Here is a 27,801-nt window from a genome sequence, read left to right as displayed (position 1 = left end):
AGAGGCGGGGACGAGCCCGACGTGGCTGCAGCGTCCGTCCGTGTCGAGCTGTAAAGCGCCCGGAGCGAGCCCGGAGCGTTGCGAGCCCCTGTTCCCAGCCCCCGCTCCAAACCCAGCTCCCCCGCTCCAAACCCAGCTCCCCCAGTCCCGTGTGCATCGCTGTGCAGGGGCTCAGGGCAGAGGGGAGCCCCTAAAGCCCGGACCCCTTGGTCCTTGGTGGCTGAGCCCACCCGTCCCTGCCCTGCAAACGGGGGGAGCCCAGCAGCCGTCTGACCAGCAGCACAAAAGCTCAGCGGTTCCTGGAGCTTCTGCTCCTCAGCACAGGAGCAGCGTTGGCAGCCTGGTGCTGCCCTGACCCGTCCCTGCTGCCCTGGCAGCTCGCAGCGCCGAGCCCAGCGCCCTGGGACGTGGAGACATCTGAGACAGGTTCCTGGGGGAGCTGGTTTCTGTATTCAGCATCTCCTGGAGGGCTCAGCATGGGGGTGATGGGTGTGATTCACATCCCAGTCTGCATGGGTGCAGGGGCAGTGAGAGCCACAGCTGAAACACAAACTCCAGGCTCCACTTTCGCTGACTATTTACCATCATTATTAACAATAATCCCATTTATCCCCCCGGATCATGGGGGCAGATCCACTCCCAAGGTAGGAACAAGCAGCAGAGAGCCAGTCCTTGCTGCAGAGGGGCCACCATCAAAAGCAGCCGCAGGGCTCAGGGGTTGGCACCGGCCAGGGGGGCTCGTGAGGAAGCGCTTGCTCCGTGCCCCCAGCCCCTTCAGCACGTCCTCAGGGGAGGTGGGAAGGTGGTGACCACCCCCTTCCTCAGATCTTCTGCACGTAGTTGCCAGGGAAAAGCCCCTCCCTGCCGTGCAAACGGCCCTTCCACCAGCCTGAGGTGTCTGAGAAGGTGAAAAAGAGCCAGGTCAGGCGTGGTGCTGGCGGCGGGCACAGCGGGACAAGCAGGGCAGGGAGGAACCCGACCCTACCCTCCAGCAGGATGTCAATGATGTCTCCCACGTTGAAGCTGAGCTCGTCCACGTCCTGCCCAATGTACTGGTAGAGGGCCTGGCAGCGTGGCACAGCCACCTTGGGCTGGGGCTTGGGCCGCCTGGCCGGGGGGGGCCGCTGGCTCAGGCTCCGGCGCCGCTGCATCCTGTGGCACAGAGGGATGGGGTCACACACCCCCTGCCCACCCTGTGCTCCCCACCAGCTCGGGGGGTGCAGCCCAAGTGGGGCTTTCCCAGTGCAGGGACTGGGGGGAACTGGGTGTGCAAGAGGCTGGGAGATGCTGTGCTGGCAGGGAGGGGAGAAGGGCTGGAGCAGGGTGGGCTCTTGCAGCCAAAGTGCTCAGAGCTGAAAGGAGCTGGCAAAGTGTGCTGGGGAGCAGCTGAGGGAATGGGGGTGTTTAGCCAAGAGAAAAGCAGTCTGAGGGGAGACAGGATTGCTCTCTACAGCTCCCTGACAGGAGGTTGTAAGAGGTGGGGGTCGGTCTCTTCTCCCCAGTAACGGGTGACAGGACAAGGAGAAATGGGCTCAGGTTGCACAAGGGGAGGTTGAGATTAGAGATGGGGAAGAGATTTTTCCCTGAGAGGGGTGTCAGCCCCTGTGCCAGGGAGCTGGGGGTCAGTCTGTTCTGTCTAGTAATGACTGATGGGACAAGAGAAAAGGGGCTGGAGTTGCCCCAGGGGAGGTTGAGGTTGGAGCTGAGGCAGAACTGTTTCCCTGAGAGGGGTGTCAGCCCCTGTGCCAGGCTGCCCAGGGAGCTGGGGGAGTGCCCAGCCCTGGAGGGATCCCAAAGCCCTGGAGCTGAGGTGCTGAGGGCTGTGGGTCAGTGCTGGGCTGGGCAGGGTGAGGGCAGGGCTGGGACTGCAGCAGTTTCAGGGGCTTTGCCAACCCAGAGCATCTCCCAGGGCTGGCAGCAGCGGGAGGGGAGGTTGGGGCAGGGAGGGGAACAGGGGTGCCAGGACAAGACCTACCCAGCCACCCCCTGGTCAGGCACGTTGAGGAAGTCCATGTTGTGCTGGGAGGGGGGCCGTGCCCTGGGCTGCCGCGCGGTGCCACGGGCAGGGGGGGCTGCGGCCGGGGGTCCCCGCGGCTGCTGCTGTGGCACCGGGTACGTGTCACGCTGGGGCCCGCGAGGGAACTGGGCTGCTCCGTTCCTGCAGGTGTCTGGAAGGGACCCCACGCTCAGCCTGCACCCCTGTTCCCATCCCCTGTCAGCTTGGCTCCAGGCTGGGAGCCCCCTCCCCGTGGGCACTGCCCTGCTCACCTCTGGGTGCGGGGGGAGCGTTTCGGGAGGGTGCCGGGTACCTGCTGCCGCCTCTGCTCTGCATCGCTCCCTTCTTCGTGGGCTCTGGGGGAGGGGGCACGAGCCCCTCGTTAGTTGATGGTCCTCAGACCCCCCACAGATTGTACCCAGTTGCCCTTTTCCCCCCAACCCCCTCCCGTGCTGCCACATCCCCTGGGCAGAAGCAGGTCCCTCCTGGGTGAACCTTCAGCCCCTCGGTGCCGGGGCACGTGCTGGCTCACCCCCACATTCCCAGCCCTGCAGCTGTGCCCCCTTCCCCCCTCCCCGCCCGGGTGCCCTGGCACTCACTGGCATTCCTGGGGAGCCCGTCCCCGATGCTGACTGTGAGGGTTTTGCCTCCAGCTTTGAGAGCAGCCGCATCCCCCTCTCCTCTGATGAAGGTGACGTTGCGGGTACCACCCCCGCCCCAGCCTTCCTTCTTCACCCGAAACTGTAGTCTAGGAGAGAGAGGAGGCCATGAGGCCACGGTGACAGCACCCTGTCCTGCTCTGTCACCCCTCCTGGCCCCCATCCTTACGTGTCCTTGAAGGAGAGGCGCAGCTTGGTGCGGGTGAGCTCCTCGTAGCGTTTGCACATCAGGCTGATCAGCTCCGTCTTGAAGATGGACTCCAAGAAATTGTCGGCATCGTTCTCGTGGAGGATGAAGAAATCATCCTGCCTGGTGCTGGGGGAGCAACCCCGGTGTGGGGGCATCAGTGTGGGGCAAGGCTGGTGTCAGATGGTGCTGGGGGGGGGAGCTGGGAAAGGTTGGTGGAGCTGGTGGGTGAAGCCAGCCTGCAGGGACCCGCTCGTGCAGAGCTGAGGGACGAACCTCAGCGAGATGCTGCTCACTGCCTGGAGCTCCACCTTCTTCTTGAGCACCTCCTTGATCTGCCCCTTCTCAGGACCTTTCTTCACCTTTTCCCTCCCGATCAGGTAGAAGTACTTGGGGGTGAGGATGAAGTCCCTCCTGATGGGCTGGCAAAGGGCAGAAGCAGGAGGGGTGAGGGTGTGTTTTCAGGGGAGGCACAAGCCCTGCACACACATCCCAGCCCAGGGCAGCCACCAGGAGCCACAGCTCGGCCCTGAGCACGTACCTTGAACCTCCGGTCGTACTTGGTGATGGAGTCGGCGAAGTCCACGCGCTCGCGCTTGGCCAGGAACTGCCGCAGCTCCGGCCGCTCCTCCAGCCCCAGGTAATCACCCACGAAGTTCCTGTTGATGCTGTTCCTCCTCCGCTCTTTGAAGTTGTAGAGGATGTTGGAGGCTGTGAGAGAGCGCAGAAGCAAGCTGGTCTCAGCCCTTGGTGTTTGGTCCTTAGCTCCTGCCCACCCAGTGCCTGCCCTCCCAAACTGGGAGCTGTGGGAGCTGTGACACGGCTCCTGGCAGCAAGAAGTGGGGCTTGTTTTATGCTACAGGAGGAATCCCAACTGCTTGAGCTTGGCTGGCTTTGAAACTCATCAGCTGCCTTCAGAAGAACCCCTTGGGCTGTGGGAGGGAGGGAGGGAAGTGCTTTCTGGGGTTTTTGCTGCCTTGGTTTCTCGCTGCACACTTGGGAGGGTGGGAAACACCCGTGGTGGGGTCAGGCCTTTCCCATCCCCCTGCAAGTGCTGACTCCTTCCCTTTGCAGGCACAGTGACACAGCATCAGGGTCTGCTTTCAGTCCTACAGCCCCTCCCAGGGCTGGGAACAGGAGCAAGAGATCCGTTCCCTGCTTTAGGAAGAGACCTCAGGCGTCCTGGTCCGCTCCCTCTCCACCCCCCATCCCTGTTAGTGCCTCAGGGAGGAGCTGGGCTGCTGCTCTGCTGCTGTCCCCACTGAAGGGCACCCTCAGGGGCTGTGGGGTGCCAGTGGCCCCGTCCCTGCCCGGCCTTACCCTCCTCCCGCAGCTGCTCGTACTTGCGCACGGCGACGTGCCGGCGCCAGGCCGTCTGGATCACCCGCGCAAAGGCGTCAAACTTGCGCTCCCGCATCTCCTCCAGCAGGAAAAGCTGCGAGGGACACGGGGTGCTGAGCACAGCCAGCCAGGGGCCCCTGGGCTGCAGCTGCACCTCGGCAGATCACAGCATCACAGAGCGCTGTGGGCTGGGAGAGCCCTGCAGAGCTGCTCCTGTCCTTGCTCCAGCAGCTTCCCCTGGCTCGGGGGGCACAGGAATGTGTCCAGGTGGGGTTGGAAACCTCCTGAGCAGGAGCCTCCACACCCTCCCTGGGCAGCCTGTGCTCACCTCAACCTGCTGCCCACACTATTCTCAATGCCCCCCAGGCTGCCATTGGCTCTTCCCCTCGAGGGCACGTTGCTGCTCATGGTCAGTTTATTATCACCCAGCACTGCCAGGTCTCTCTCTGCAGAGCTGCTCTCCAGCAGGTCTCCCCCAGCCTGTGCTGGTGCATTAGGTTGTTCCTCCCCAGCTGCAGGACTCTGCCCGTGCCCTCATTGAACCTCAGGAGGTTCCCAACTCTCAGCCTGTCCTGGCCTGAATCAGCCAGTCTCACACCAGCAGCCCAATCCCCCCTCCTCCAGCGCTGCCCCAAGCGATGCTCAGCTGAGTGAGGGGCTCAGCTGAGTGAGGGGCTCAGCTGAGTGAGTGAGGGGCAGAGCTCAGCCACCTACCGACTCGGGGTTCTTGACAAACACTTTGCTCCTCCCCATCTGATACTGGTCTGGCTCCATGTTGACAGAACGCAGCAAGTGCTGCACCCCTTGGCGCTCGTCCCCACGCCAGGACGGCCACGTCTCAGGGGTGAGGATGGCATAGCTGTGGAGAGAGGTGCCATGAGGCTGTGCCAGGCTGCAGGGACCCCCAGCCCCAGCCTGCCCCCCTCCCTCAGCCCCATCCCACGGCCACTCACCGCTGCAGGAACTTGTGGAAGAGGCGGCGATAGGCGAATCCCGCCCGGCGCACGCGGATGTTCTCCTTCAGCCCCAGGTACTCCACCTGGTGCTTCACCCTGCAGGGCCAGGGCATGAGCTCAGTGTGGGGTGGTGGATGCCAGGGTGGTGGGGGACCAGGGGGAAATAGCAGGTCAGTGGGGGATCAGAGTGGGATGACAGGTCAGAGAGGGGCCAGAGTGGGATGGTAGATCAGAGAGAGACCAAAGTAGCATGGCAGATCAATGAGGGACCAAAGTGGGATGGCAGGTCAGTAGGAGATGGCAGATCAGTGGGGGATGGCAGGTCCCTGTATCTGTGAGCAGCACAGAGGGACCAGCCCAGGGGTGCAGTTATAGGATAAAAGCCCATCCTGGCCACATCTCCCTGTCTGGTCCCATTCTGTGGTCTCTGTGGCCTCCCTGCTGCACCAGGAGGGGTCTCTGTTACCTGCTCTCCTCCCAGTCCCGGGGTTTCTTGGTCTCGTTGGGTTTGATGCAGCGGATGTAGTGTGGGGTGCACTTCATTAGCGTGTTCACCAGGTCGTTGGCCTGTCTCTGTTGCAAGGATCGACCTCTGTAGCATTAAAGGTGCTGGTGGGAGCCCATCACCCTGCCACTGCCCCAGAGGCACCCACTGTCCTGCAGCCTCTGGGATGTACCTTGATTTTGGAGCCTGCAGTGGTTGGTCGTCCCTTTTTGTCAGAATCCAACTTTTCTGGGAAAAGCATCCGGATGAAAGCGCTGAAAGGCAGGTGACAGCCCCTGGGTGAGAGCTGCTGGGCTCCTCAGGCTCAGCACCCACTGAGCTGGAACCAGCTCCTGCTCTGCTGGGAAATCCTGCACTGTGCCTGCCCCTGGGTCAAGCAGGATGGGTTCTGCTTGGTGAGCACCCCTCTACCTGGCCCTGCAGCCCCCTGGGTGCAGAGCAGGATGGGTGCTGTTGATTGAGCATCCCCCTGGGTGCACAGCAGGATGGGTGCTGGTGGGTGAGCATCCCTCCGCCCGGCTCTGCATCCCCCTGGGTGCACAGCAGGATGGGTGCTGGTGGGTGAGCACCCCTCTGGCCAGCTCTGCATCCCCCTGAGTGCAGAGCAGGATGGGTGCTGTTGATTGAGCATCCCTCTGGGTGCAGAGCAGGATGGGTGCTGTTGGTTGAGCATCCCTCCGCCCGGCTCTGCATCCCCCTGGGTGCAGAGCAGGATGGGTGCTGTTGGTTGAGCATCCCTCTGCCCAGCTCTGCATCCCCCTGGGTGCAGAGCAGGATGGGTGCTGTTGGTTGAGCATCCCTCTGGCCGGCTCTGCATCCCCCTGGGTGCAGAGCAGGATGCTGCCGGCGCTGTGCAGGATGCTGAGCGCCCTGCCCCGCGGCTCCGGCAGAGGCAGGAGCAGCAAAGCTTTGTGTGGGGATGCCGAAGGTGCCGCCCATTGCCCCGGCCCCGCCGCGCTCACTGTTGGCTGCTCTGCATCAGCTCGATCAGGTCCGTGAACAGCACGTCGCGGTTGCGCTCGCAGAAGCCGCTCACGTCGTAAGAGACCTGTGGACGGGCGGGGGGAGCTCAGTCCCGCCCCGCCGCGGCTGGGGCGTGGGGAGGGGGTCGCGGCGGTGAGGAGGGGCCGTACTTTGCCCGCATAGTGGTGGATGACGAAGCCCGAGCTCCAGCTGTTGAAGTGCTCGTGGGTGCCCACGGCCGCCTGCAGCTTCTGCAGCAGCGTCTGGTCCGCGCCGTCGCCGGTGGCGTGCATGGTGGCACACACATCATCCAGCACGCTCATGATCCCCGGCGGGTTCTGCGGGAGGGAGGGTGAAGCCGTGAGCGCCCCGTCTGCGGGCAGGGCCCGATCCTGCACCAGCTGTGCTCAGCACCCCTCCCCGTGCTGGTTCAAGCGGCTTCACGCTGGGCTGCAGCTGAGGGTGAGGATGCAGAGCTGTGGCTGTCTCCCAGAGATGCTCCTCAGCAGGACAGATCCTGCCACCCCTCCTCGACAGCACCCAGCCCAGTGGACAGGACCCCCACTCACCAGCTTGTTCTCTATCAGGTCACACACCACTTTGTTGTTGAAGTACTGGATCTGGGTCCACTTGATCCCCTCCTGCACATACTCCTCCTGGGGAAGAGCAGGGAGAGCTGGCTGGGTGCTCAACCCATGGGACGTGCTGCAGCCCCCCTGCTCCAGCCAAGGTGCTGGCACTGGCAGGGGACATGGTGCAGGAACTGGGGTGCAGCCCTGCAGCCTCCCCAGCCCAGCACCCCCTGTACCTGCTCTGCTTTCAGGGTCAGCTCTATGAAGATCTGCTGCAGCTTCTCGTTCACAAAGTTAATGCAGAATTGCTCAAAGCCATTTTTCTGCAAAAGGTGCCAGAGAAGATGGATCTGAGTTGGCTTCTGCTGCTCTCACCACACTGGGGGCACCTCGAACAGCAAAGCTTTTGGGTGCTGCTCCAGGGACCCTCCTCGGGGCCATTGACCGCTACCAGCTCCCCACTCCAGCCCTTCTCCTCGCCATGGGAGCAAGGAAAGGACATTCCTGAGCTGTTCTCCATGGCAAAGCAGCACATGCCTGGAATATTTCGAAGCCATAGATGTCCAGCACCCCGATGCTGTACTCCTCATACGGCTTCTGCATGGCCCGGTTGACAGACTGCAGGGAGAGACGTGCTGAGTCCCTGGGGGTGCAGGGCAGTGGGGCTGCTGCCCGTGGCAGTGGGTGCTGAGCAGCCCCCTCCATGCCCTGGCCCTGCCCTGCCCTGCCCAGCCACACACCTCCACCAGAAAGTCAAAGACACGTGCGTAGAGCCCCTTGGCCAGAGCATCCCGGGTGTAAGCCGCCTGCTCCACGTTGAGCGTGACGGTGATGGACTCGGAGCGGCCGCCCCACTTGCTGTCCATCTTCCTGCTCGTCACCTTCTCGTTGAGCCTCTCCTGGTCGATGCCCAGCAGGTAGGCAGGGAAAGCCAGGGCTGGGCAGAGTGGGGAGCAAATCAGGGCTGTGGGAGCCTGCAGCTGCTGCTGGATTCACCCCCAGCCCCACACAGCACACAGCAGGGCTGCAGCGTCTGGGGACGTGGGGTTCCCTCCTCCCTCTGCAGCCTTTGCTAACGACCCACCAGCCTCAGTTTCCCCATTGCACAACACAGGGGAGATGCTGACGCTGCCTCTCTCCTCTGCCAGGGCGTTTGTGCCACAGAGAGTTTGCCAAGGGGCTCTGCCTGCACCCCCACTTGCCCCCCTGCAGCAGGAGGAGGGGGCTACTCACAGTCAGCGTTCTCCACCCGAGCATAGTTGCCTTCCTCCCGAAAGCTGATGTTGCCCAGGTGAAGGATCCCTGCCACGATCTGCAGCACCAGCTGCTGGTCTCCTCCCCGGATGCCGATGACCTGCATGGCGTTCTGGGGATGTGGAGGGGGCACATCAGCGGCTTGGGAGGGAGAGGGATGTCCATTCAAAGCTGGCTTTGGGGGTTCCCCCTGCCAGGCACTCACCATGGTCTCGTGGAAGTCGCTGCGGTCGTCTGTGCCCTCCACTTGGTACGTGTCTGACTGGTTCAGGTAATAGTAATAGTCTGGGCTCATGATGCCCAGGTTCTGCCGCTGCTCTTGGGAAGCCCCTTCGATGAGCTGGCACAGAAACGGGAGCTGTGGCTCCCTCTGGCCCCTGTGCCACGGCAGCCCAGGCGGCTCTGTGCCCCTGTACCTGGTAGTAGACGTGGAAGTTCCTCTCACACTCGTTCTGGCTCACCACCCGCGACTTCTCCAGCAGGAAGTTGGAGATCTTCCCCCCGTCGGGTTCACCACCACGGCTGAACTGGATCTCAAAGTACTTGCCCTGTCCCAGCAGAGACGCTGCTCAGAGCCCTGACCGCGGCTGCTGGGACTCCCCAGAGCCTCCCTTCCTCCTCCTGCCTCTGGCACCGTCCCTCTGCCCCCTCCCTGCCGACTTACGAAGCGGCTGGAGTTGTTGTTGCGGACGGTTTTGGCATTGCCAAAGGCTTCCAGCAGCGGGTTGGACTGCAGGATGATGTCCTTCACGTGCTGGGGGCAGAGGAGGGACAGGGCAGAGTGGGGGAGGCTGCACTGCAGAGCAGGGCTTTGCTCTGAAGCTGGGGCTGCTCCATGTGTCCCCACCAGACTTGGGCAGTGGGGGGCTGAGGAGGTTGGGAGAGGTTGGGAGAGACATGTGGTGCAGCTGAGGGGGGGGATGAGACATACCTGCACTTTCTCCCCTCCTCCAGACACTTTGGAGATGTAGCCCATGATGTATTTCGCTGCCACCGTTTTCCCAGCCCCGCTTTCTCCACTGTGCAAATGTCAAAGCAGAGAGAGAGACGTGAAACTGCCCCATCAGAGCCACAGAATCCCTGAATGGAAGGGCCCTGCAGAGTTGCTCCAGCCCCAGCCCCTACTCCAGCAGCTTCCCCTGGCTCAGGGGGCACAGGAACGTGTCCAGCTGGGGTTGGGAACCTCCTGAGGAGCCTCCACACCCTCCCTGGGCAGCCTGGGCCAGGGCTCCCTCACCTCAGCACCAAAGGACTTTCTTCTTGTGTTTTAAGTGGAACTGTTCGTGTTCCAGCTTATGTCCATCACCCCTTGTCCTGCAACTTGAACCAACAGGAAAAAGTGTCCCCCCATCCCCCTGACACCCACCCTTTGGGTATTGCTCAGCACTGCTGAGGTGCCCCTGAGCTCAGGCTTCTCTTCTCCAGGCTGAGCAGCCCCAGGTCTCAGCCTTTCCTCCTCACACACATGTTCCATCCCGTCAGCATCTCGGTGTCCCTGCACTGGCCTCTCTGCAGCAGTTCCCTGTCCCTCTGGAGCTGGGGAGCCCAGAACTGGCCACAGGGCTCCAGGTGACGGTGGGTGTTGGTGGGTGCTGGGGGCTGTGGCTTCTCTGTACACAGAGCATGTGGCAGTGCTAATGCTGGGGCCAGAGCAAGGCTGGGGGAGGAGCTGCTCTGGAATGAGATGCTGGATTTCTTGTGTCTGGATTTTGTGTGGGAGGAGGGAGTCATGGGAGCCTCAGGAGGAAGTTTCTGGCCTTGCCCCACAGCCTGACCATTTCCCTTATGACACTCAGCCGGAAAGGGACCTTGCACAAGTCACAGCCCAGCACTCTGGGGTCCCTTCAGCCAGCCCCAGGTCCCAGCACAGCTTCAGCTGCACCTCACACTACCCAGAGGCTGCCAGGGTGGGGAGGGGCTGATGGGACCCCCCTGCTCCCCTACCTGATGATGACACACTGGTTCTCCCCATCGATCAGCATGTTGCGGAACATGTTGTCAGTCAGGGCGTAGATGTGGGGGGGATTCTCATACTGAGCCTATAAAGGGGGGGCAGACAAGGGCAGAAGTGCTGAGCATAGGGCAGGCACCAGCCCCCCACCCTCAGCCCCTCCACAAACGCCCCCAGCTCTGCCCGTGCTCCACACAGGGCAACGACACGCAGCAGGGATGGGGAATTAGTCTCTTGCCACAACCATGAGCTCATCAGCAGCGTGTCAGAGGCTTTTTTTGCACTCTCCCTTCTTCCTTGGGGCTGGATTTGACCATGTTTGGGTTGCTCTGGTGGGGTTCAGAGCCCAGTTCTCCAGGAACATGGATTTGCTCCAGAGTCTCGTTACTGACTCTGCATCAACGTGTTTGACAGCAGCCAAAGGGCTGGGGAGGGGCAGGATCCTCCTGGGACACCCCCACCCAGATGTTTTGCACCCAAAGAGCCTTTGGCCAAGCCCCCAGCAGCAGCCTCACCGCTCCCTGGTACAGCTCAATCTCCCTCTCTGTGAAGTAGGGCATCTGCTTGAAGGGGTTGACAGAGATGAGCACGGGCCCAATGTAGGTCTGAGCAGCAGGTTAAGGTCTGTGTGTCCTTCCCCACGTCCCCTTTCCTGCCCCAGAAGCAGCATCAGGGAGAGCAAAAGTGGTTTTGGGGGTCCCCTGCCTCACCCTGCAGGTGGGTTTTCCTCTTGGGTGCAGAACCTTTGTGCTCTCAGGGTGGCCCCACTGCTTTGCTCTCTCAGCCCCAGGGTGTCCCTCAGGCCCAGGGTGCAGCAGGAGCATCCTCAGCACTGCACATCCTCAGCTACTGGGCAGCTCCCCAGCCCCTGCCTGAGGATTGGCTCCAAAAGTGCCATTCCCAGCACTTCCCACAGCCTCCCAGAATTCACCTTCCACTCTCAGCTGCTCCATCTGTGGCTTTGCACCAGCAAACCATCCCCATCTCACAACCAGGGAAACTGAGGCACGGAGAGGAGAGAAACTGCCAGCTTCTGCCTTTCCCTGCCCACCCAGGCACTCCACCTCCCTCAGCCCCTGTCTGCAGCATCCCTGAGTCACCCTGGGCTGGGGAATGAAGGAGTGGGGCACTGCAGCTGGAGATGGCAGGATGGGGATGGAGCTGTGCCAGTGGGGTCACCCCGAGCCCTCAATGCCCTGGTTTTGCCTCACCTGGCAGTGGGGTGGGGGAAGAGCAGCTGGAAAGCGAGAGAGAGGGGCTGTTGTGGGAAATGCAGAAGCGTGGGGGGTTGAGTCACGGCCAGAGCAGGGGCTCTGCAGCAGCCCCGAGAAAAAGGAAGAAAGAGGGTGCATGAGGTAGCTCTTTCCTCTGAAAAAAAAAGAGAAACAACCAATAAAGCCAATCCCCCAAAGCCCCGGGGCTGCTGCAAGAGCCCGGGGCGCAGCATCGCCTTGTAAGGACAGAGCCGCATCTCCGGGGAAACCGCAGCCGCTGCCGGCGACAGGCGCAGCCCCCGCGGCCACCTCAGCCCATCCGTGCACCGACTGTGCCCTTCCCTCCCGACCTGGCACCCCCCGGCGCTGGGATGGGCTGGGATGGGGCTGGGATGAGCTGGGATGGGGCTGGGATGGGCTGTGCTGGGATGCAGGAGGTGCCCGTGTGATGATGCTGCAGCAGCATCCCCAAGCAGGAGCGGGGGGAGCAGCTGGAATCGTGGGCATGGGGACATCTCCTCACCCCCACTGCAGCTGCAGAGCCACCAAAGCCTTGTGCATGATGCTCAACACTCAGCTCTGAGATGGGAGCCAGCAGCTGCTGGGGGACGGCTCGGTGAGGGCAACACTGGGCATGGGGGGAGTTTTCACCCTGTGCTGGGTTCATGGTGTCCCCTGTGGGCTGACACCAGTGGGGAGTGAGTGGTGGCACCTCCTGCCCCTGGCTGCAGGAATGCTGCAGGTCCTGCCCCATCCAGGGTTTGCTGTGGGTGCAGAGCAGCCAGGATGTGCTGTGGGCACCAGTGGAGCTGGGCAACAGCAACAGGGGATGATGAACACTAAAGCCATTGATGTCTGGCCCCTTTGGCACAGGCAGGTGGGTCACCAGTGTGCAGGAGCACTGGGAGACAGTAGACAAGGGACTCCCCTCACCCTGCCCAGCCCAGCTCCAGGGCTTTGGGATCCCTCCAGGGCTGGGCACTCCCCCAGCTCCCTGGGCAGCCTGGCACAGGGGCTGACACCCCTCTCAGGGAAACAGTTCTGCCTCAGCTCCAGCCTCAACCTCCCCTGGGGCAACTCCAGCCCCTTTCCTTTTGTCCTGGCATTCATTCCTGGAGAGAAGCGACCACAAAGAGACCAAATCCCCCCATTCCACTGGGGCAGCCCCAGTTTGGAGCTTTGGAGCCCAGCCCTGCCCTGTGCTGCTGCCCTGGGAAGGATACAAAGATGTAATCATCCATAAAACGCTTCCTGAGGTTCTCCACAATGGCTTCCTCAGAGATCTTGGACAGCAGCACCATGTCGTCCACGCCGCTCTGCTTCACGTTGTGGCTCTGCCAGTGGAATCTCTCCTTGCTGCCCTGTGAGGAGATGCCCACAGCCACTGCCCCGGGGCCACCAGCCCCATGGCCCCAGCTGGGGCTTGTCCCATCCCTCTGGGAGTCTGGCTCCTGGCACCCTGCAGAGGTTCAGCCTCTCCCTGGGTAGCATCAGCCCTGCTTGTTATGGGGGTACCGAAGGACTAAGGAGCAGTTGCTGCACAGGCTGTGCTAATGAGGCAAAGGGGCAGCAGAATTAACCCAGGGCAAGGGTGGCAATTGCAGGTGGTGGCACTCTGCATGCTCTGTGCCCCTGCATCTCCTTTGCACCAGGGCAGAGGTGTGACTGTGCCCACCACACCAGTGACCGCCTGCTGCCACCCCCAGGTCACCCACCTCAGCCCTCCGGGAGCTGTGGGGCAGCAGGAGAACTGGGGTTGTGATTTAAGCCCTTGTGGGGGACAGCACAGGTCTGTGCTGGGAGGGGAGGGTGAGGTTTCACTGTGCCCTTGTCGTGGGGGGCACTGGCTGGGCAGGGAGGGGACCCCCCGTGTGGTCCCTGCTCTGTGCCCACCTCTGGCACCGTGGTTCTGCTTTCACCCCAGTGCTCCCAGCACCAATTTCACTTCTCCTCCTCCCCCTGAAGCCCCTGGCCTTTTACTCCTTCCATTTCCTTTTTCTTCTCTTCCCCTTTTGCTTCATTTTCCTGCTGGTTTTGGAGCTTTCAGGCCTCCCAGCCCCGATGGCTTCACACCCTCCCACCCACACCTGAGCCTCGTGTCACCCTTTGCCCCCTGCACCCACCCACAGAGGCTGGACACAACCTGCCACTGTCATGACGAGAGAGAGGAGCTTGTGGTGAGCTCCATCCAGTGCCTCTATTGCCCTGAGCCCTCTGGCACAGGCACCCTGTGGCTGCTGATGGCACCAAACTGAGGCAAATACAGAATCACAGAGTCATTTGGGCTGGCAAAGCCCCTGAAGCTGCTGCAGCCGCAGCCCTGCCCTCACCCTGCCCAGCCCAGCACTGACCCCTCAGCACCTCAGCTCCACGGCTTTGGGATCCCTCCAGGGCTGGGCACTGCCCCAGCTCCCTGGGCAGCCTGGCACAGGGGCTGACACCCCTCTCAGGGACACAGTTCTGCCTCAGCTCCAGCCTCAACCTCCCCTGGGGCAACTCCAGCCCCTTTCCTCTTGTCCTGTCATTCATTCCTGGAGAGCCTGACCCCCAGCTCCCTGCAGCCTCCTGTCAGGGGGTTGCAGAGTCACAGGCACTGAGCACAGCCCCTGAGCTGCAGCCTCAGCAGTGCCCAGCTCAGGGCACCGTCCCTGCCCTGCAGCCTCAGTAGTGCCCAGCTCAGGGCACCGTCCCTGCGCTGCAGCCTCAGCAGTGCCCAGCTCAGGGCACTGTCCCTGCCCTGCTCCTGCTGTCACACCGTTTCCTGTGCTGCAATCTCGGTGCTTTTGAGCTGACACCCAGAGTTCCTCCTGTCAGTGACAGCTCAGAGCTGTCAGTGCTGAAGGTGCCTCTTGCTCTGGGTGCCCCGTTGGGTGCTTTCCTGGGCTGGGGCACGGTGCACACAGCTGCAGGGGAAGCACCAGCTGCCTGGGGTGGGGGGGGGGAAGGTTCTGTCCCCAGTATCTGCAGGGCCGTGGTTATTTCTGCTCTGTTGCTGAGAGCACAAAGGCTGCCTGGCTCTGCTCTGCAGGTCCCCAGAGGTGGCAGAGAGGGGGTGTGAGAGCAGGGCTGACTGCACTGGGGAAAGGTCTCGTGCATCCCTGCAGGGAGATGGGGGCACAGGCTGAATCTGCCGTCAGAGCTTTGGGACAGTGGCTCCTCAGTCCCTTCCCTCTGTGCCAAAGCAAGGGATGAGCTCAACAGCTGCTGGGGGTCCCCAGGGCAGGGGACTGATGGCTGTCCTGGACCAAATGCCACCCTCCAGCTGAGCAGGGAGCAGCTCTGGCAGCCCTTGGCCTGGGCTTCTGGGTGCAGTTGGCACCAGGGACCGTGCCAGGGGCTGTGGCTGAGCCTGGGACAGGATGGCTGAGGCAGGGAGGAGACCAACCCTGTGGCAGCAATTGCAAAACATCATCTGTTTTTGTTCAAATCTCAGTTCTGAGCCACCAAAACAACAAAAAAAACCCCCAACCCCATGCAAGACAGCCCAAGGTGGCAGCTGCTGTGTGCAGACAGGGCAAGCCCAGATGCAGCCAGCACCTCAAACCCACAGGAAGCCTTGAGAGGAGCAGCAGGGCTGTGGCATCACTGTCACAGCTCCAGGCACAGGCAGGGGCTGGGATGGGACCTTCCCCACAGCATGTTGGGGATGGGCTCTGGAAGGGGTCAGGGTGATGGCTCTGCAGCCCCGTGGCCCTTTGTGAAGCCAGAAAGCCTCATGTGTGGGGAGGGGACGGTGTGTGCAGGGTGGGGACAGCGTGTGAGCAGGGGCAGCCCTGGCTGGGGGTGGCTGAGGGCTCTGTTTCAGTTCCTGCCTGGGGAACAGCGTCACTGAGAGAGACACAGAGGGAGCAGAGCTGTGGGCTGGAAGCTGTGGCTGTGCCCATGCTGTGCAGACCCTTCCCCCAGCCCTGAGCATCTCATTTTGAGACCCTTTTTCTTGCTCTTCTGCCTCTGGATCTTCTTCCACCAGCCCTTTGAGCAGCTGTGTGCTGCCCACAGCCCCTGCACGTGCCAAGGTGCAAGGTCTGACCCTGGGCACCAACATGCTGGCTTGAGCTGGCCTGAGGGCTCCAGCCTCTGACACCCCCCTGCACGCTGCCTGCACCACACTTTGCCCACAAACCCTGTCAGCAGCACGAGCCCTGCAACCAGAAGCGCTGCTGGGAAGTTGAGCCACGGGGAACACCAAGGTTCTGCTGTGGGTACCACACCAGTGACAGCAAAATCAAAGCCACTTGTTGGCAGCCCAGCCCTGCTGCCTCCTGCCCTCCATCCCCCTCGGGTCAGGCTCCTGGGGCACTGGCCCAGCACCCAGCACCCAGCACCCAGCACCCATCCCTGGCTGCTCCCCACCACGGTGCCCCTCACCAGCATGGCAGCACCATTCCCTCTCCAGAGAGCTCCTGGCACCCCCCAGAGAGCAGCCCAGGACCATGATGGGTGCAGAAGGCTGAGACAGCCCAGAGCTGGCACCCAGAGAGTGTGACAAGCCCAGGGTGCCAGAGGGGGATGGGGTGGGGGGAGCCCTGCTTGCACTCACCATGGTGTGGCTGTGCCTTGCCCCTGGGGTTGGCTGCTGGGGGCTCCTGTCACCGAGGTCCTGGGGCCATCTCGAACCACTTTGCTTTTGTGTTTGTGCTGCAGTTACAAATTGCAACTCTCCCCCCTCCCCCTCCTCCCACTTCCTCAATCCGTTGGGGGTGGGGAGGATGAGGGTGGCTCTTTGCTGCTGGGGGTGGCTCTGGGGTGGCCCTGCCCAGGGTCACCTCAGCTCTGCTGCAGGTGGGTGCTGCTGGGGGTCACCAGCCTGGGGATGTGTGGGGGAGCCAGGGACAGATGCTCAGCCTCCACAGGACCATTCCTTCTGCCCTGAGAGGAGTTTGGTGTGCTCCCTCTCCAGGAGCAGCCAGGCAGTGCTGGGGGATGCTCAGCTTTAAGGGGTTTGTAGGAGGAAGATGCTTTGGGTTGCTGCTTCGTTTTACTTGTCTTTTGAATGCAAAAGGCCACACTTGAAGCATTTTGGCTACAAAGGGGCCAAAAACCATTTCACAGGATCAGAATCCTGGGAGATCAGAGGTTCCACTGGCACAGGAGGAGCAGCTCCTTCGGTGCTGAGGGGAGGGAGCCCTGGCCCAGGCTGCCCAGGGAGGCTGTGGAGGCTCCTTTGCAGGTTTCCAACCCCAGCTGGACACGTTCCTGTGTGACTGTGAATGTCCCCAGGGGCACAGCATCAACCATCTCTCTGCACAATCAGTGTCCCAGTGTTTCAGCACCTTCATGGTAACAGAAGTGCCTTCCTTCTCTGCTGAATGTCCCTGAGCCCTGGGCTGTTGCTGCAGGTCCAGCCACGCTCTGGGCTCTGTTTCTCCAGAGCCACGGTGCAAACCTCTGTGCCAGTCCCCACGGGACACCACCCCAAGGGATTCAGGAGCTCTGAGGCAACCTCAACCCCTCCAAAGGTGGAAACCCCTCCCCTGCTGCTGCCTCAGCCCCCTCCTGCAGTGTGAGCATCGTGTGGGGCTGCCCAGAGCCCAGGCTTGGCCCTGCTACAAACAAGAGTGGGAGCAGAAGCTGTGCCTGGGATCGTAGCTACTCCTTTATTAGAAATCATGTCAGTCCTCCTCAGAGTTAGTATGTGAAGCTATTCTCATTAGGTATCTATCTATAGGAAAAAGGGGAAAACACTCCCTCTCCTCCCCTGCCTCCCCTCCCAGAATGGCAGAAGGGAGCGTGGCACCAGGAAGGGAGAGACGTGAAGGTCCCTGCAGCAGCCAAATGGCATTTGCTGAGCAGCAGAGAAGCTGCCATCAGCTGCTGAGAGGGCACAAAGCCCCCAGATGGCAGAGGAGCAGGAGAGGGCTGGCAGGGCAGAGAGGGTGGCTGTGGGGAACCAGGGCTGCCCAGCTCCCCACAGCACACAGGTGACCCCCCCAGGGGAACACAATGTTGCTTTGGACAAGATTTCCCACCTTGGTGATGCAGAAAGGGCCTGAAAAGGATAATAATGGTAATAATGATGATGATAAAACACAAAGCACAGGCTTGGTGGGTTGGAAGGTGAGGAGTCCTGCACGGGCTGTGGCCCATGGAGGAGCCCGAGTCAGCCCAGACCTGGCCAGGAGCTGAGCTGGAGGAACTTCAAGCCTTCACTTTTCCCATCACTGGAGGTCTCCTGGGGGCAGTGGGACAGGCACCCTGAGGCCACAGCAGTGGCCTTTGGAGGCAAAGCACCTTTCAGAGGCAAAGCACCTTTGGAAAGAAAGCACCTTTGGAGGCAAAGCAGCCATGAGGGCCGTGGCAACTGCTGGGGAAGGGCCCTGCCAGGACTGAGAGGGCAAGGCTGGTCCTGTCACAGCTTGGCAATGGGACACTGTGACCAGGACAGTTGTCATTTTGCATCCTCCTCGGCTCTGCTTCCCGCAGCCCAGCAGGTCCCGGCCGTCCTGCCGTGGAGCGGCTGCAGCCCTGAGCACACCTCAGCTCTGCCCTCAGCACGTGCTTCGAGGTGTTTCTGGAATCAGAAATGGTCCTAACAGGGACGAGGGCTTTATGTTCAGCGAGTCTGAAGAACCCCCCTCTCCCAGTGAAAGCTCACTGAGTGACCAGCTTTCCCCCCCGCCGAGGTGAGAGGATGCACACGAAGACAGCAACGTCCTTCCTCCCCCTCCACACGCAGCTCACGGCCATCCATCGCCCAGGAGCCACAAGCCACGCTGCTCACCCACCTGTGGCACCTGCAACCTCCTCCCTGTCTGCCCTGGGATCCCTGAGGGCAAGGCAGCAGCCCCCAGGCTCAGCCCCCGATGCCCTCGGGAAGGGACCGGGGTCGGTGACGCAGCTTCCGTGTCCATCTCGGTGCCCACAGGACTCTGGGTCCTCTACTAATAAATAACAAGGTCAGGATTCCCAGCAGGGTCCCTGCTGCTGTGCTCTGCTCAGCTTCTCCCTCTCCCAGCGCTCAGCCACCGGCTCCTGGCCGCCCTGGGAACGCAGCAGGGGCTGAGCCGGGAACCTGCCAGCGTGAGGCTCTGGGGGCGAAGGGCGAGAGTCCCTGGGGAGGGGGGTGAGAAGGGTGTTTATGTGGTGCCAAGTCCCAGCAGCAGCACGAGCAGTGTCTGTGTTGGAGCCAGGGGGAGGTTCCTGGGGCAGAGAGGAAGGGCAGTGCCTGGCCAGGCTCCGGAGCAGCTTCTCCCCTCCAGCTTGCTGAGCGCCGTGCCGTGTCCTCAGTGGCCCTGGCAGGTTTTACAGCACATCTGTCGGAAGTAGGTCCGGCTGCAGAACTTGAACTTGAGGACGAGTGGACAGTAGGCCACCTTGTTCACATCCTTGCACTCTGGGTGGGTGACAGAGGGAAGGAAGGTTACAGCTGCCTCGGGGCTGAGGAGCCCCAAGGGTGGGTTTCTAACACAGGCTCCGTTTTGCACCCGGATCCCTGGGGGCTTTTTGCCAGGAACCAGCGTCAGCCACGCTGAAGAAGCCACTGAGAACCTCCCTTCTGCAAGCTTCCCTTTCCCAAGGGGCAGCTACTTCCTTTACCAGCATCACAGCATGCCAGCCTGGCCTGGGACCACAGGGAACAGCATCATGTCTCCCCAGGAAAGCCTCACCCCACCTGGAGCCCAACCCAGGCTGAGCTCTGGTGTCTCCGTGCCAGCCTCGGGGCTGGCAGAGTTGTGCTTCCCTCCCCAGTCCCTCCTGTCTCCCTCACCTTCAGGGTTGTCTGTAGGTCCTGACCCACACTTGGTCTCGCACTGCTGCATGCTGGGGGGCTGCAGGCTCTCCAGGCAGTCGCTGGATGGCTGCCCAGTGTGAGCCAGGCACTGGACGGATCTTCTTTGCTGGCCAAGGCCACACTGTGAGGAGCACTGGCAGGAGACAGCACAGCACAGAGCTGTCAGCAGCCCCCCTCTGGCTTGCAGAATGTGGGGGAAGGGGACACAGGCAGGGTTCAGGAGGTGCAAAGGGTGCTGGATCTGCCCTTCCCTCAGCAGCAGCTGCAGGGAGCTCACTGGCACAGGCTTGGTCCAAACCCCCAGGACTCAGGCAGTGTCTCTGCAGCCAGCCCTACACCACCAGCCTTTCCCAGGCCTCCTGCACTCTGATGTCACCCTGCAGCTCCAGGGGTGTTAGAGGGAAGGGAGGACTGTCAGCAGTGGGCCCCACTTGCAGCCATCCCAGCCCACCTCTGCAGCCCACTGCTCCCACTGCACTGCACTGCTCCTCATCCTCACTGCCTCGCTTCCCCAGATACCCCTGGGAACCCTCCAACAACTCCTGTGGGACCTTGCTAGGTCCAGGAGACTCCCTGGCTCAGCTGTGTGTTTGGGCAGCCATCACAACAGCCTCCTGAGCCAAGATGGGGACAAAGGACACTGCCATTGAGTCCTGCCGCTGCTCCCCAGAGTCATGGTGGCCACATGGGGTTCTGCTGGCAGGCAAAAGCCTCAGGCACAGCTGGGTCATCTGGGATAGTGTGTCCAGTTCTGGGCCCCTCAGTTCAAGGACAGGGAGCTGCTGGAGAGAGTTCAGTGCAGGGCCACAGAGACAATGGAGTGGAACATCTGCCTTGTGATGAAAGGCTGAGGGAGCTGGGGCTCTGCAGCTTGGAGGGGTGAGCTCACTGATGGTTATAGATCCATCAAGGGTGGGTGTGAGGAGGCTGGAGCCAGGCTGTGCTCAGGGATGGCCAGTGACAGGACAAGGGGCAACAGGCACAAGCTGGAACAGAAGAGGTTCCAAAGCAACACAAGGAAGAATTTGTTCCCTACTGAGGTGAGGGAGCACTGGCAGGGGCTGCCCAGATGGGCTGTGGAGTCTCCTGCTCTGGGGACATTCCAAACCCAGCTGGATGAGTCCCTGTGTGCCCTGCTCTGGGTGTCCTGCTCTGGCAGGGGGGTTGCACTGGATGAGCTTCCCAGGTCCCTTCCAACCCTTCAGATGCTGTGACTCCGTTTGAGGGGCCGTGGAGGCAGCGCCTTCCCTCCCCCAGGCCCGTCCCTACCTCTCCCCAGTCGCCAGTGACCCAGCGTGGCGGGGGGCAGCGCCGCAGGTTGCACCTCACGCTGCTGGGTGGCCGCGCCACCTCGGGGCACCGCGAGCTGGGCAGCGGCACGCCGTGGTCGCCGCTCTTGCACAGGACGACGCGGTGGCGGAAGCCGGGCCCACAGCTGGGGGTGCACTGCGGAGACAGACGGGCTCAGGGCGGGCGGCAGAGGGCAGGGCCGGGCGGCCAGCGGCTCTCCACGCCAGCCCTTCCCCACGTCACCACAGAGCTCGGCGCCGCCGCCAAGCGCTTACCTCAGACCAGTCCAGGGCCACCCACTCCGGAGGACACGTCTGGTTATTGCAGGGCTCCAGCATCTTTGGCCGTGGGTGAGGGCAAGAGGCGTCGTCCAAGCTCTTCTCCTCGGTGGCGGAGACCCTGCGCCGGCAGGACACGCCGCGGGTGCGGACGCCCTCGCTGCAGCTCCGGCTGCATTCAGACCAGTTGCCGATCACCCAGCTGCAGGCAGGTGGAACAGCAAAGCTTGCAAAGGGCACGCTGCTGCACCCATCCCCATGCTCCTGGGACACAGCCCTACTCCCATCCCGGCCACAGTCTCCCAGGCGGCTCTGGTTGAACCTCCACATCTCCCTTTCCCCTTCAAGAGAGGGGCTTGGGGAAGCCGGGGAGGGGCTGGGACAGTTCCTGAGGGACTGTGAATCAGAATCACAGAATCATTTCAGCTGGAAGAGACCTTTAAGCTCATCAAGTCCAGCCTGTGATCAACCACCAGCCCATTTCCCTCAGTGCAACATCCACCCATCTCTGAAAGCCCTCCAGGGACCGTGACTCCGGCACCTCCCTGGGCAGCCCCTGCCAATGCATCTGCCCTGCACCACAGGCCCAGGTGGGGAGGGCTCCTTTCTGCTCCTTTCACAGCAGCACAGGGTGGTCTGAGACAGCCAACACTCCATGTGCTCAGCACATCTGTCCCTGAGGAAGGCACAGTGTGTCCTCGTGGGCAGAGCACTGTGCTGGGCACAGGCTTCTGCTCTCCCCCACAGCCATGCACCTCACACACTGCACTGTGCAGGAGGAAACTGCTCCCACTCCCCAGCAGAGCTGCTCCAGCCAGGCAGTGTCCACCCCCCAGGTACTGGGGTAGGGGACTGTGACTTGAGAATGGCAGAGAAAGGGCAGTTTCAGCCTCTTCCACTACAGCTTTCCCAGCCCTGCTCCCTGCCTCTGCTCCACGCTGTGATACTCACGCCGGGGGACACGGCTCAGTGTTGCACAGCCTCTGCCTCTCTGGCATCTTGGTCTCAGGGCTACAGAAATGGTTGAAGACAGTTGAGCCATCAGAGAGTTTCTTGCATACCACAGACTGGGTCTGGCTGCCTGCCAACAGAGAGGAGAGGGGGAAAGTCCTGTCACTTGTTCCTTGGGAGCAGAGCCCGACCCCCAGCTCCTTGCAGCCTCCTGTCAGGGAGTGTCAGAGAGTGCTGCTGTCTCTCCTCAGCCTCCTCTTCTCCAGGCTCAACATCCCCATTCCCTCAGCCCCTCCCCAGCACCCCTGTGCTCCAGCCCCTTCCCCAGCTCTGGCTGCAGCCCCTCAGTGTCCCTGTGGCAGTGAGTGAGGGGCCCAGCACTGAACACAGCTCTGGAGCTGTAGCCTCCCCAGTGCCCAGCACAGGGGACAATCCCTGTCCTGCTCCTGCTGCCACCCCACTGCTGAGCCCAGCCAGGCTGCCTTTGGCCTTCTTGGCCCCCTGGGCACGCTGCTGGCTTATGTTCAGCCTGTCACTTGCCTCCCCAGGGTCTTTTCCCCTGGGCATGTGGCCCCACAGGAGTGCAGACATGTGCTTCTCAGCCACCCCGAGCCAACACAGGCTCAAACTCACCCCCTGCACACAGCACAGAGCACTTGGTCCAGGGGGTGTAGTGCCAGGAGTACTGGTTCAGCCCGTCCCTGCCCACGGGCGCGTTGAACTTGTAGCGGATGCCCTGCAGCTCTGTCCTCACCAGCACCTGCCGAGAAACACAGCCCAGGGCCATCAGTGCCCCCAGATCCAGCGTGGGCCTGACCCTCCAGATGCCTCCCACACCCACAGTGTGCCAGGACAGCTGAAATCACTCCCACTGCCCATCCCAGCAGTGACATGGAAGCCCTCAGTGATGTGAGTGGTGCAGCCACGGCGGTGACACGAGCAGGGAACAAGCTCCCACGTAACAGGCTGAACCTTCCCAAGGTCTGACAGACTGGGGAGGGAGAGGTGGGGATTCAGCCCAATTTACCTCTGATCTCTGTGCCTCCATGACTCCAGACAGAAAGGGCAGGAGCTGATTAGCTGCAACTCCCATGTAGTCAGGGTGAGGTCTCCTTAGAATCATGGACTTGTTTGGGTTGGCAAAGCCCCTGAAGCTGCTGCAGTCCCAGCACTGACCCACAGCCCTCAGCACCTCAGCCCCACGGCTTTGGGATCCCTCCAGGGCTGGGCACTCCCCCAGCTCCCTGGGCAGCCTGGCAGAGGGCTGACACCCCTCTCAGGGAAACAGTTCTGCCTCAGCTCCAGCCTCAACCTCCCCTGGGGCAACTCCAGCCCATTTCCTCTTGTCCTATTACCAGGGCCCAGCACAGCCCCATGACCAGGCGGGGTAGGAAGGATTCCTGTCACCAACCATGACAATGAGGGTGATGTTGGTGGGTCCCAAGGCCTCCAGGGACTCAGGCTCCTCTGGGGATCTCCTGTAGTGGAAGGTGGTGCCTGCGATGTCGAAGCGCCGGGGCGGGTCGATGGAGAGCTTCCCGTTGATGTAGTACTCACCACTGTCCCCCCTCAGAGCTGTGAGGGGGGGAGAGGAAGGGGCAGGTCAGCAGAAAGGCTCAACACACCCCTAAGCAGCTTTGGGCAGGAGCATCTGATCTGCCAGGCTCAGAGGACAAGTACCACCAGCCTTGTTTTGCAGGGAAGGAATCAGTGGGGCAAAGAAAGTAGGTGCTGGGTCAGGGCCATGGAGAAAGCCACTGGCAGAGGCAGGACTGATGTCCCCATCACCTCGTCTCAGCCTGTCCCCAGCCCTGCTGTGAAAGGATGGGGGTGCAGGGGGCTCAGTCAGTGTCAGGGTGGTGATGGGGCCCTGGGCAGGGTGACAAGCTGTGGCTGTGAAGCCAGGCTCAACCCCAGCTGTGCAAACCGGCTCTTGGCCGCAGTGGCTCCCGGTGGCCGCTGCCCAGGCTGCGCTTGCCCCAGCGTGTCACTAGAGGGGGATGGCTCGCTGGCTCCTCGCTCCATTCCCACGCTCTCCCAGCCTCCAGCACCCACCCCAGCTCAGCTCAGCGTCATTCCTGCCCTGGCTGCAGCCAGCAACCTCCCTGCCGTGGTGCCTTGGGGCAGGGAGGATGCTCCCTCTGCTCATGCTGGGCTGAAGGGACAGATCCTGGAGTGGGAGAGACTGGTGGCAGCAGCTGATGGGGATGTGAGCTTGGGCTGTGCCTCCAGCGCACACAAATGCAGCCTGGGTGGACGTGAGGAGTCCCCAGTGCCCCTGGGCCAGGCAGAGAGGGGTGTCAGCAACTGCAAACCCAGCCAAAACCTCCCTTTGGGGCTGGGCTGGAAGGATGTTGCCAAGGCAGCCCCACTGCCACCCCCAGGGCCAGCACCCTGCCAGGTTCCTGCTGCTCAAGAGCTGCTGCTTTGGCAGCTGGCAGCATCCCCAACCAGCCCTGCACCGGCACTGTCCATCACCTGGGGAACAGGCAGAGAGGACAAGGGGAAAGAAAAAGCCCACTGTGAAAACAAGCCAGAGTCTGCCTGGAAAACTGAGCCCAAGGAAAATGTGAGCAGGTCTATTTTTAATCCCCAGCCCAAGATGCTGGTGCAGGGGGGAAATGCCCAGGAGCCACAGGCAGAGCCAGGAGCAGCAGGGTGTGGGGCTGGCTCGGGGTTGTGCTGCTCAGCAGTGAGCAGAGGGCAGAGGCAGTGCCACAGCCACACTGACATGGCCCTGCTCACCCAGGACACACTGCCCTGCCCTCAGGCCTTGCTGCCTTCCTCTGCCTCAAGCTGGGACCTTCAGCCCCAGTCCTGTCCTTGCTGGACCTTTCCTGTCACAGGATCACGGGATGGTGGGGGCTGGAAGGGACCTCTAGAGCTCATCCAGCCCAAACCCTGCTACAGCAGCTGTCCCTTGGTCAGCTGTTAGCTGCAGGGAAATGGCAGACCCAGTGGCTGGGGTTTCAGCATCCCCCAGCCCCATCTCACCGAGGTAGTTGATGGAGAGGTTCAGCTCCCGGATGTCGATGTGGACAGAGCCCTTGGGGATCTGGATCACCTCCTCATAACCTGTGGGACAAGGCAGGGCTGCTGAGCAGTGGTGCAGAGCCACCGAGCCCTGGGCTGGGTGGGAGTGTGTGTGTGCCATGGGTTAACCACTGAGCAAGGTGCTGGCAGTGCAGAGGGGTTGGTTCAGCCACACACTGCAATGAAATGGCAAAACCACCCTGCAGAGCCCCCAGGACAGGGCCCTTGTTTGCTCTGCAGGGTGGGCTGCTCTGATGGGGAAGTGCTGTGGAGCTGGGATCTCCATGAGCATCTCCACAGCCAGGTGGAGCTGGGGAGGAGGGAAGGAGCTGGGTGCTGGGTGAGTGAAAAGGAGCCATTTGCCCCCTGCTTGCAGCCCAGTGCTACCCTTTGGAGTGTTGTCCCTCTGGGATATGGCCCTGCCTGTCCTGTGTGTCCCCAGGGGCAGGGGAAGCCGAGCAGGGAGGTGAGGGTGGGTGACACCAGCTGTGCTGGCCAGGCTGCTCCCTACCTCCCTCTGGCAGGGACTGGTTGAAGATGCCCTCAATGGTCTCACAGGAGCTGCCATCTCCCCCACACACACGACACTTGTCCTCCTTGGAATCAGAGCCCAGGACACGGTCACAGCCCACGTGCTGTGGAGGAAGCAGCAGGGAATTAACCATCCTGGTGAGGCCTCATCCTCCCCACACCCAACATGCAACACCCATCCCTGGGCTCCACCTCACTCCCCGTCATTGCACTGGGCAGTGCTCAGCAACATCTCCTCTGCTCAGAACCATCTTTCTGCCACTCCTCTCTCCAGGGACAGCCCTGGCAGGTCTTTCTCCAAGGCTGAGGAGGCCACAGGCAGAAATGCTGTGACTGTGGGATAAGGCAGGGGTTGAGGTGCCTGTGCTGAGCTGGAGGAGCTGCAGCAGCCCAGAGACAGACACATCCCTGCAGCATCAGCCCTGCAGCAGTGAGCCCCTGTGAAGCCCCTGTTTCTTCTGACCACAGCAGGGTCCCTGGTGACAGCAGCATGGCCGTGGCCATGGTGAAATCCCCCTTTGCATTCAGCCCCATGGAAACCAAAACAGATCCCAGACACACAGGAAGGGATAGAGGCAACAGACAGAGAGGGAGCCTGTCTGCCTGCCTGCTGGGGCACATTCACCACTCCCACAGCACTCTCTTATGATTAAACCTTTACAGCCCTGCAGATCCCATTTCAAGGGAAACACCGAGTGCCTGGAGCCACAGGGGCTGTAGATCCAGAGACTCATCACAGAGGCAGCCAGAGGGGGATGTGCTCCTGCTCCTGCTGCCCAAGGTGCCTGTGCTGGGCTGGGGGCTCTGCCCTCTCCTCCCCAGCCCCAGCCTGAGCACCTTGCACTCCCCGTTGACGCAGATGTCGTTGGAGTCCTGCCGACACGGGGTCCCGTCCACCACCGCCGCCGCCCGCTCCGTGTAGAAGTTGAAGCCCTCGGCCAGGCAGTTGAGGGAACAGGCCTTCACACCCCCTGGCACAGAAGCAGAAGTTCAGCTGATGCCACCAAGGGGAGATGTGGCAAGATGCAGAGAGCCAGACCTGGGTAAGGGCTGCCTGACCCTCAGCATCCCCACATCACCCAGGGCCGGACCCTCCAGCTGCCTTCCACAAGCTCTGAGCTTCCCAAGGACACCCAAACTGCTTGCATGACTCTGGCAGAGAGCAAAGCAGCTTCTCCTTGTCTTCAAATGGAACTGTTTGTGTTCCAGCTTGTGCCTGTTACCCCTTGTCCCGTTACTGGACACTAAAGTGTCACCCCATCCTCCTGAGAGCCACCCTGCAGGTACTTGTTGATGCTCGTGAGGTCTCCTCTCAGCCTTCTCCAGGCTGAACAGCCCCAGGTCTCAGCCTTTCCTCCTCACACATATGTTCCACCCCCTCAGCACCTTGGCAGCCCTGTCCTGGACTGTGTCTAGCAGTTCTCTGTCTCTCTTGAACTGGGGAGCCCAGCACTGGACACTGTGAGTCTTTACTAGAGCTATTAAAACAGAATGGGAGCTTTTCATCTGGCCATGCAGTGCCTCAGAGGATGTTCTGTTCCTCCTGCCTGCCCTGGCCCATAGAGGAATTCAACCCCATCACAATTTCTGATGAGCAATCTTCTGTTTTCTGAGAGCCCCTGCTCCTCCCCACCCCTCTCCCAGCCCCCTCCTTGGCTCTCCCATCTGCCAAGAGCCAAAGGAATAACTAAGGCAAGAAAGGAAAATAAACAAACAATTAAAGCTGCATTCCATGAGGTATCTGCTGACTGCTGAGCTCTGAAAGGCTGAGCTCAGCACTTCTCCTGGCTGGGACTGTGTCCTGCAGCACCAGGCTCAAGTCTCAGGACTGTTTAGAAATCACCAACAGCAGTGCAAAGCCCCACCTCAGCCTCCAGAGACCCTGTCAGAGGGTGGCTCCTGCCCACATTCCCTGCAGGACCAGTGTCCTCCCCCATCCACGCCAGTGAGGTACCCCCTGTCTGTAGGGTTGGGGTGCTCCATGCCCAGGAAGTTTACCCAAACTGATGTGAGGCCAATGTCTGTTGGGCAGAGGGCACACACACCCCCTGTGCCACCATCAAGGCTGAACAAGGCAGGGGAAGAGGCTCAGCAGAGGGCCAGGCTGGGGAATGGCTCCCACAGCTGAGACACGTGCCCCAAAGCAACCTGGAGAGCAGATATGGTACCAGCTGAAGGGCAGAAGGCTTGAGGGTGAGGCTGCCAACAAGGGCTGCTTGTGCCAGCAGGGAGTGAGGGACTGACACCCACCAGCACCCCAGAGCAATCCAGGCACCACTAGAGAAGCTCAGGAGGGAGTGAGGGCAGTGATGGCCAGCCTTCATCACTGGAGGAAGAGGAAGGAGAGGGAGCTGAAGAAGAAAGGTGCAGGGTGGGGGTATTTCTGAA

General features: G+C 61.6%; 2 protein-coding genes across 5 annotated transcripts in view; both read right to left on the bottom strand.

The window, feature by feature from the left end:
* Positions 1 to 560: 560 nt before the first annotated feature.
* MYO1F (myosin IF) lies at positions 561 to 16,230 on the bottom strand. 3 transcript variants are annotated; one of them, XM_062015206.1, is made up of 28 exons: positions 16,139 to 16,230; positions 12,822 to 12,959; positions 10,900 to 10,989; positions 10,378 to 10,472; positions 9,365 to 9,452; positions 9,098 to 9,187; positions 8,850 to 8,981; positions 8,639 to 8,773; positions 8,413 to 8,545; positions 7,920 to 8,116; positions 7,717 to 7,797; positions 7,416 to 7,502; positions 7,177 to 7,263; positions 6,778 to 6,945; positions 6,607 to 6,692; positions 5,817 to 5,898; positions 5,606 to 5,712; positions 5,137 to 5,235; positions 4,898 to 5,042; positions 4,163 to 4,277; positions 3,384 to 3,553; positions 3,119 to 3,264; positions 2,825 to 2,971; positions 2,596 to 2,744; positions 2,269 to 2,352; positions 1,976 to 2,168; positions 986 to 1,152; positions 561 to 898 (listed from the first exon to the last, which is right to left on the bottom strand). In XM_062015206.1, the coding sequence occupies exons 1-28, from the start codon at positions 16,139 to 16,141 to the stop codon at positions 822 to 824; spliced, it is 3,291 nt and encodes a 1,096-aa protein (XP_061871190.1). In that variant the 5' UTR covers positions 16,142 to 16,230; the 3' UTR covers positions 561 to 821. The 3 variants fall into 3 exon arrangements, with proteins under 3 accessions (XP_061871190.1, XP_061871192.1, XP_061871193.1); XM_062015208.1 differs by having other exon boundaries at positions 8,639 to 8,746; XM_062015209.1 differs by lacking the exon at positions 9,098 to 9,187.
* Positions 16,231 to 17,191: 961 nt separating this feature from the next.
* The window catches only part of ADAMTS10 (ADAM metallopeptidase with thrombospondin type 1 motif 10), a 42,582-nt gene continuing 31,972 nt past the window's right edge, over positions 17,192 to 27,801 (bottom strand). The window contains exons 16-25 of one of the 2 annotated variants that reach the window (XM_062014867.1): positions 26,251 to 26,384; positions 25,394 to 25,517; positions 24,844 to 24,924; positions 23,261 to 23,424; positions 22,483 to 22,609; positions 21,850 to 21,979; positions 20,896 to 21,100; positions 20,600 to 20,776; positions 19,307 to 19,463; positions 17,192 to 18,931 (exon numbers count right to left, since the gene is read on the bottom strand). In XM_062014867.1, the coding sequence (XP_061870851.1) occupies positions 18,822 to 18,931; positions 19,307 to 19,463; positions 20,600 to 20,776; positions 20,896 to 21,100; positions 21,850 to 21,979; positions 22,483 to 22,609; positions 23,261 to 23,424; positions 24,844 to 24,924; positions 25,394 to 25,517; positions 26,251 to 26,384 (1,409 nt within the window). In that variant the 3' untranslated portion in view covers positions 17,192 to 18,821. The remainder of the gene's footprint in view (positions 18,932 to 19,306; positions 19,464 to 20,599; positions 20,777 to 20,895; positions 21,101 to 21,849; positions 21,980 to 22,482; positions 22,610 to 23,260; positions 23,425 to 24,843; positions 24,925 to 25,393; positions 25,518 to 26,250; positions 26,385 to 27,801) is intronic. The other variant, XM_062014868.1, reaches the window with a different exon arrangement.

The sequence above is a fragment of the Colius striatus genome, chromosome 25, assembly GCF_028858725.1.
Source record: "Colius striatus isolate bColStr4 chromosome 25, bColStr4.1.hap1, whole genome shotgun sequence".
NCBI classification, from domain to species: domain Eukaryota; kingdom Metazoa; phylum Chordata; class Aves; order Coliiformes; family Coliidae; genus Colius; species Colius striatus.
This window is presented reverse-complemented; position numbering and strand designations above follow the sequence as displayed.